Source organism: Tiliqua scincoides, chromosome 7 (assembly GCF_035046505.1).
Source record: "Tiliqua scincoides isolate rTilSci1 chromosome 7, rTilSci1.hap2, whole genome shotgun sequence".
NCBI lineage: Eukaryota > Metazoa > Chordata > Lepidosauria > Squamata > Scincidae > Tiliqua > Tiliqua scincoides.
The window spans coordinates 74,668,390-74,677,168 of record NC_089827.1 but is presented as its reverse complement, the minus strand read 5'-3'; the positions used below and the strand labels follow the sequence as shown (position 1 = coordinate 74,677,168).

General features: G+C 47.2%; 1 protein-coding gene across 1 annotated transcript in view; it reads left to right on the top strand.

The window, feature by feature from the left end:
- Window positions 1–427: 427 nt before the first annotated feature.
- TRHDE (thyrotropin releasing hormone degrading enzyme) overlaps window positions 428–8,779 on the top strand; it is a 253,931-nt gene continuing 245,579 nt past the window's right edge. The window contains exon 1 of the mRNA XM_066634507.1: window positions 428–1,110. Within this exon, the coding sequence (XP_066490604.1) occupies window positions 428–1,110 (683 nt within the window). The remainder of the gene's footprint in view (window positions 1,111–8,779) is intronic.

The following is an 8,779-nucleotide window of genomic DNA, read 5'->3' as shown; positions in this document are numbered from 1 at the left end:
GGAGCGAATAAGTACCGCGGGGGAGGACGCGGCGCGGGAGCCTCCCCTCCGCCTCCTCCCGCGGCGCGCACAGACCGGGCCGGCTGCCGGGGCGAGAGGAGCGCCGTGGATGGAGCGCGCCGGGCGCCCCCGCCCGCGAGCTGTGCCGGCCCCGCGCGCGCCCTCGCCCGCCCTGCTCGGCTCGGGCCGGGAGGCTTCCCCGGGGGGGCGGCGGGGCGCCGAGGAGAAGTGACACCGCAGCGGCTGCGGCGGCGGCGGCAGCAGGAGGAGGCGGCGCGCCGAGCCGAGCCCAGCGGGAGAGCGCAGCAGCCGGCGGAGGAGAGGAGAGGAGAGGCGCGAGCGCGGCGAGGCGCCCGTCCCGCGGCGGCCCCATGCGTCCCCGGGCGGCGAGGGCGGCGGCGCGCCCGCGGAGGCGGCGCCGGTGAGGATGGAGCCGGAGGCGGGCGGCCGCGGGCCGTCGGGGCAGTGGGCGGAGGCGGCGCGGCCGCGCACCACCGAGCGGCACGTGGCGGTGCACCGGCGGCTGGTGCTGGGCTTCGCCGTGTCCATCGTGGCGCTGCTGCTGGTGGCGGTGGCGGCCGTGCTGCTGAGCGTGCGCGTGGAGGAGTGCGCGGCGGGCCGGGCGGCGGGCCGGGCGGGCAACGGGACGGGGCCGGCGGCGCCCGAGCCGGAGCCGGAGCCGGAGCGCGCCGCGGAGCCGGCGGAGGAGGAGGAGCGGCGGCGGGAGCCCCCGCCCTGGACGCGGCCGCGCCTGCCCGGCCACCTGCGGCCGCTGCACTACAACCTGGTGCTGAGCGCCTTCCTGGAGAACTTCACGCTGGGCGGCGAGGCGCACGTGCAGGTGCTGTGCCTGCGCGCCACGCGCCACCTGGTGCTGCACGCCCACCGCCTGCGCGTCGAGGCCGTGCGCCTGGCCGAGGACCGGCTGGCCGGCGCGCTGCCCGTGGCCGGCTTCTTCCTCTACCCGCAGACGCAGACGCTGGTGGTGGCGCTCAACCGCAGCCTCGAGCCCGGACGCAGCTACAACCTCAAGGTCCTCTACGGCGCGCCCATCGAGAACGAGCTGCTGGGCTTCTTCCGCAGCTCCTACGTCCTGCACGGCGAGCGCAGGTGGGGGCCAAGCCCGGCGGCGTAGCTGGAGGGGGGCGGGCGCTGCGTTCGGCTCACTGGCCTTCTCTGCTTTGGAGGACGTCCTGTGGCTTTCCATGGGGCTTGCTCCCAGGAAGGTGGGGAGAAGGTACCTGAACCCATGGCCTCCTTCTCCCCAGTGGCGTAGCTAGAGGGGGGCAGGCGCAAAGTTCGGCAGGGGCCTCACAGTGCAGTCCTATGCTTGTCAACTTTGAAGTAAGTCCTGTGGCTTTCCATGGGGTTTGCTCCCAGAAGGTGGGGAGAGTATGGGGAGGGAAGGTACCTGAGCCTGCTGCCACTTTCTCCCAAGTGGCATAGCTAGAGGGGGGCAGAGCATCAAGTTTTGCAGGCACCTGACAGTGCAATCCCGTACATGTCTACTTTGAAATAAGTCCTGTGGCTTTCAGTGGGGCTTACTCCCAGGAAAGTGGGGAGATAGTATGGGGAGAAGAAGTACAGGAGTTTGCAGCCTCGCCCCACTCTCAGCCTTCTCAGTGGCATAGCTAGAGGGGGGCAAAGCATTAAGTTTGGTAGGTGCCTGTAAGTGCAATCCTGTGCATGTCTACTTGGAAGCAAGTCCTACATCTTTCAGTGGGGCTTATTCCCAGGAAAGTGGTTAAAGAGTGTGAGGACAGAAGGTTCCCCAGTCTGGTGTCACATTCCCCTACTCCCAGCCTTCTCCCCAGTGGCATAGCTAGAGGGGGGAAAGCACTAAGTTTTGCAGGTGCCTGATAGTGCAATCTTGTGCATGTCTACTTGGAAGCAAGTACTATAGTTTTCAGTGGGGCTTACTGGAAAGTGTGTATAGGATTGCAGCCTGAACAAAGCGTGCAAAGCACTAAGTTTTGCAGGCACCTGAAACACACAGTGTGCAAGTGGCCCCCATCCCTTTGGATTTTGTTCCCCCTTGCCCTGAATACCTCAATTTTGCTCCCCCCTGCCCAGAAGGGGATGGGCTGCTTGCATAATGCATTCAGGAGTCTGCCAAAATCAGTGCTTTGCCCCTCTGGCTATGCCACTGCTGCTCCCCCTGGTCTTTCCTGGGCAAGGAGGGCATCAGTGGTGCTGGATGCCATCCTGTGCATGATGCTGATCTCTCAGGAATAGGCTCACACCCTCCTCACTTCTACTGTGCAGTCACAGGACCCTCTCATCTGAAATTTTAGAAATCTTTACTTCAGTTGTTAGTTAAAAAGCCTCTTGTGCTTTTTTAAACAAAACTTTCAAGAGCCTCAGAGATTTGATTCTCTGAACAGCTTAGGAAGGTGTGTGTATACACAATTTACCTGTACCTATAGTACAGTGGTTGTGTTTCCCAAACTTTAGCACCAGGACCCACCCTTTTGGGACCCACCTAGCTTTGTGAGATAAAAAAGCTTCACTTTTCCAGCTGCTCAGACCTTTGTTTTTATTCTTTTTACTATGGTTGTGGGGGAACCACCTTCTGGACCGTTTCTCAGGCTCATCTGATTGGGACTATTCTGGTGGCCTTGCATTTGCCTGACCTTTGTTAAGAGCTGAAGCACAGCTGCCTACTCATGAGTAACACACCCTTCCTTTCAGTTTCCATAAGGCTCATTACATTTTCCTTGTCAGCTGTCAGCTTCATAACCCACCAAAAATGGGTGTTTGGGAGCCACAGTTTAGGAGCCACTGTTATAGTAAATTTAAAATTTGGTGCCCAAAGATTTGTAGTGACATATATTTGCTTACTTCTGTCAGCAACAGATGTATCAACTTTCTGGTCAAAAGCAAGTAGGAAGCTAGGACCTTGCAACTCTGCAGAGCAGAGCACAGTATTGGAGTTACGTTATAGACTTAACATGACTCTCTTAATGTTGTAGATCTTGCTGCTGACACTTTTACCCTTTAAGATGCTTTGATTCAGAGATGTAGTTAACAGAGAAGGTCTCTTGAGACGTGACCACCATCCAGAAATGTTTAAAGGAGCCTCATTTATTCTTCTGCACCTGCTTTTGTATGTTTAGGTCCCCTCTGCTACTGTGTCAGCTTCTGTTTGGAATGAGAGTGGTCAGGGTGGAGGAACTGGGAAGCAGCACATCTGTCTTGCAGGGCAGCTGTAGGACAGATGTAGTTGGGGAAGAGCAGGAAATCCTGCCTACTTGATGTAGGCAGGGTTTGCTTGGTGTTGATGCAGTTACTTTCTATGAAAGATGAGATTTGTGCTTATAGACTTGCCTACTCACAGCCACAAATTTCTAAGATATAATACTGAGAGATTTGGAAAACTGCTTGTACTGAACCAGCAGCCTGTTGAAGATCAGTACTTAACTTGCTATTCTCATCTTGACCTCAGGAGCTGTTAAATCTTTTCTGAACCATTTCCTTTAACTGATACGCTTGTACCCCATTCCCCCATGGAGTCAACAAACAGAAACACCAAAAAGAAGAGGAGCATTTTAAAAGGGGGGATTCTATAGTTCTGGAGAATTTAAAGACCAAGCTTTAGCTGAGAGTCCTCAGGGGGACTTCTGACAGAACAGGGTAGTTCAACAATATAGCAGGGGTCTCCAAACCTGGCCCATGGCCAACCTCTTGTCCCCTGAAAACCTCTGGCCCACTCAACTGAACTTGACCAGAACTGTGCTCTGATTATGTTGGGAGGGTGTTCTGAGGGCCAGAGAGGTTGAATGAACGAGCCCATTCATTGTTCACTCATTTAAGTTCCATCTCTTATTTATTTAAATTTTATATTTAAATTGTTTTTCCAGCCCTCCATAACACACCAGATATTTGATGTGGCCCTCTGGCCAAAAAGTTTGGAGACCCCTGGTGTAAAGAATACATGCTTTCATGTAGACAAGATTTCAGAGCAGTTGATTGTGGTAACAGTTGGTGGTTTAGGAGCAAGTGACTTACTATAGTGTAGAATTGTGTAAGGATTCCCCACAGGATTCCCTGGGGTTCCAGGCTAGTACTTGCAATGGAAATGTGGTCTGAAACAAAGATGTGTATGTTTAAAAATAACAGGAGATGAAGTTTCAGTGGAAAAGTTACTGGTAGGAGTAACTTCCTTTCTCTCTTGATATGCAGATCACCTCCTTCCATGCATGCTTTGGGACTGAGAAGGAAATGTTGGGGCTTCTCCAGGCAGCTGCTCTTATACTGTATATGCTTTGCCTGCTGCTCAAGTAAAATGGAACTTTGAGCTGATGGTTTCATGTTTGTTGCATAACATTTAGGTATTTAGCTGGCGTTCCTTATGTCTGCACATGTTGAAAGATTTAAATGTGTTAACGTAAATGAGTAAATATATTTTATTAAAGAAAATAGGATAGATATTTGAGTAAACAACTTTTCATCATGTGGAACGTATATCTTGAATAGGCTTATTTCAGAGCAGAGCTTCAGGTTAAATAGCACATCAGGAGCAAAATGATGAAAGATAGTATATTGGCAAGCTTCAGTCTCGAAAGACTATGGTATCGCGCTCTGAAAGGTGGTTCTGGCACAGCGTCTAGTGTGGCTGAAAAGGCCAATCCGGGAGTGATAATTCCCTTCCACACCGGGAGCAAGTGCAGTCTGTCCCTGGCCTGTCTCCCTGGTTATGGGCCTTCCTTCTTTGCCTCTTAGCCTCAGACTGTTGGCAAAGTGTCTCTTCAAACTGGGAAAGGCCATGCTGCACAGCCTGCCTCCAAGCGGGCCGCTCAGAGGCCAGGGTTTCCCATTTGTTGAGGTCCATCCCTAAGGCCTTCAGATCCCTCTTGCAGATGTCCTTGTATCACAGCTGTGGTCTACCTGTAGGGCGCTTTCCTTGCACAAGTTCTCCATAGAGGAGATCCTTTGGGGTCTGGCCATCATCCATTCTCACGACATGACCGAGCCAGCGCAGACGTCTCTGTTTCAGCAGTGAATACATGCTAGGGATTCCAGCTCGTTCCAGGACTGTGTATTCACTGATGAAAGATACCAGAAAGATTCATGTATTCACTGATGAAAGATACCATATCTGATATTTATTCTTCCTATGATGCAAACATAATTCATTTAACATTGGATTTCTTCTGAAAACAGTGAGATTTAAGATGTTTCTCATCTGTTGGCTGCAGTTTATTAACAGAGCTCCAGACAACACTGTTGAGTTTACTTCTTCTGGCTGAGTTACAGCCATTTACACAGGTCTGTGTGAAAGGAGCTTCTTTATTCATGCAGCAAATCAAACATTAAAAGGCAGTCTCTAGTTAAAGCAGGACTGGTTCCCTGATAGCTTTGTTAGCAAAGACCTAGAATGAATTTATTTTTAAACTACTTGGCATTGAACATCCAGCCTCATAATCTTTTCTCTGTAAACTTCATCATTTCTTTGAGTGCCCCTGCTGAGCAAGTGGTTTACTTGGGCAATTGCCATTCAAAGAGTAAAAAGAAAGAGAAACCCCTTTCAGCTCTGTTATGCTAACATATACCTTAACCACCTGCATTGGCTACTGAAGATATTAACCAAATCATGGTTTAAGTTAGAATTACAGTATATCTAATTGGTGAACATAACTAACATAAATTATTTTTCATAGACTTTACATGTTGGGAAGGTGCTGAATCCTTTTATTACATCAGTGATTGAGTGACAATGAAATCAACTGTCTAGGTTCAGAAATTTAGGTGATATGATGCATATGGGTTCATTAGCATAATACAGGGGTGTCCAAATATTTTGGCAGGAGGGCCACATGATCTCTCTGACACTGTGTCAGGGGCTGGTAAAGAAAGAATTAATTTACAATTTAAAATTTGAATAAATTTACATAAATGAATATATTAGAGATGGAACTTATATGAATGAATGATGGTTTTGGAATAGCTCAAAGTCTATAAAAGGCCTTGCACAAAGCAAGGCCAGCCTTTCCTTCACTACCACTGCTGCATCACAGACATGAAACAGCAAGTAGTGGAGGGAGCCCTCATCCCACAGCCCAGATGAGAGTTCGAACAGTTCTCCTCATGCTGAGAGCAGCTGCATTGGGCCAGGTGGAGGTCCACAGGCTCACTGGAGACTGGGGGCTCCCCAAGGGCCTGATTGGGAGCCTCTGAGGGCCGCAAGTGGCCTCCGGGCCGGGGTTTGGGCACCCCTGGCATAATATATGACTCTCCAATCCCATTTTGTTTGTTCAGATTAAAACAAAACCTTTTGTTGACTGTAGGATACAAGAGTTGTGACTGAGTTAAAATTAACATACAAATGTAGAATTGTGAAGTCTTAATGTTACGAATTGCAAATTTTACTGCGGACAGAAAAAGTCAACATCTTCTAACATGTTTGTGCTAACATTCATAGTGTTCACATATTGTGTGTAGATTTAATGAACTGATGGTGTTGCACCAGGTTTTAAATTGCTATAAATGGGCTCCGTTCCGTTTAAGCCAATAGATCAACAGATCAATACCTAATCACCTATAGTGAGGATCAAGCACTTTGCTTGACAGAACAGCAGAAGGTTTTAAACATATGGCCAACATTGGACTAGAAGTTCCTGTTTCATTTTCCCCTTTCTAAAATGTCACCAGTTTAATGCAATACCATAATTGGAACACTTTCCCCCAAAATAGCAGATCCCGAAAAATGTAAAGAAAATATTTCTTTACTCAGCGTGTGGTTGGTCTGTGGAACTCCTTGCCACAGGATGTGGTGATGGCATCTGGCCTGGACACCTTTAAAAGGGAATTGGACAAGTTTCTGGAGGAAAAATCCGTTATGGGTTACAAGCCATGATGTGTATGTGCAACCTCCTGATTTTAGAAATGGGCTATGTCAGAATGCCAGTGCAAGGGAGGGCACCAGGATGCAGATCTTTTGTTATCTGGTGTGCCCCCTGGGGCATTTGATGGGCCACTGTGAGATACAGGGAGCTGAACTAGATGGGCCTATGGCCTGATCCAGTGGGGCTGTTCTTATGTGACAACATAGTAACATGGTGCAATAAGGTGGCCTTTACCTAAAATATTTAGTGATGGCCACAGGATTATAAAGTAGTTGAGCAAACTAGTTACAGGAATGCAAAATCTATAGATATACATATTTTTGCACAATTGTAGTCTCTACTCTAGGTGATGATGTGTGAAAAGTTTCAGATCAGTAGGTTTCATTTTAATGTTTAATCTGCTAAACTATTTCATAATCCTGTAGCAATTCCTAGAACATATATGGGGTTGAATATCTGTTTCTGTGTTATAGAGTACTTTGATGTTTCAGCATCATTTTTCTAAAGTTCCTTTGGCACTTCTGTAGTGAGCTAAAAATATAGCAGATCTGAAATATGTTTCACCTTTGGTATATTCTAGGTGAATACTCTGATTAAACTCTGAAGTATGGAAGTGCAACATGATTTCCATGAAAGGAGTTGCTATTTTTTCCTTTAAAAAAGCAGGACATATCTTAGCTGTGGAGACAGAAGCCACAAATCTTTCTAAATCATTGCTGGTACTATAGAAATGCTAATTTTGCCAGTCAGGACATTGTACCTTCAACAGAAAAAACTAAAATGAAAATCCTACAATAAAAATGAGTTTTAGTCATCCACTGCAATTTGTTGGTGACATAAAACAACCTTTAATAAATTGTGCAGGTTGTACCAGTCGTAGCTAGATAGACCATGCTTGAGTATTTCACTCTTGCATAAGCTAGAACAATACAATTCCTTCCATCCTGACGGCTTCATTTCTTTTTTTCTTATAGTCTCTTAGGTGTCAAAACAGACAAGTTGTTGAGGAAACATGTCTACCTTTTTAATATAAGAGGTGGAATTAAAATAGCTGCAAATTACTGTCATCTGTATGCAAAGAAGCCAACTTGCAGGCATTCATTTATATAATTATACATTTAGGTTGCAATCCAGTCATCTGTTACACGTGTGCAAGTTCTTACATGTGAGTAACTGAAAGCAGGATTGCACCCTTAAATTCTGTACTGGTAAAGACGTTTCGATAGTTAGGACATGCTTTATGTCCTACATTGCACTGGATGTTAAGGCACACAGTATCCCACTGTACCAACTAGTGATGGGAAAGTTTCATTCCTCTTTCTCCTCTTCCCTTCTATGTAGTACCTGGCTATGATGGATATCTAAGTTATGACCTTTCCAAAAATATGCCAGAGATATAACAGACATATTGCTGTAAGTAAAGCAAATAAATGATTGGTCAAATACTCAGCCTTCATTTCAGGTACATGTACTTTAGCATGAGACTGAGGATAGAAAATTATATTTTAAAAACTTACATGAAACAGAATTTATCAGTAGTTCAATTTCAATTGCAAGTCATAAATAATTTAAGCCAGAACGGAAGCTTGTTTAGTCCCTCTGATATTGGTGGGGCTAGATCAGTTCACTGCTTAGATTTAAACCCACTGGAACCATGTGCGAGTTGGTCAATGAGATGAATGTGGCTTAAATCCAAGCATTCTGTCCTGAACAGTTTGTGGATCAGACTGCAGAGGAAGAGCTCCCTGAAAAAAAAGGCTGATGTCTTTAAACATTTTTAGATGACAGAATGTTGACACATGTTTACAGCATGTGAATTTTTAGTGTGTTAAGCCATTTCTGCCCAATGTTGCATATACGCAACAAGGATCAAATGCGTACACCTGTGGTTTGGGCAGAATTGGGTTAAAATGAAATCTTGAGGAATCCTGATG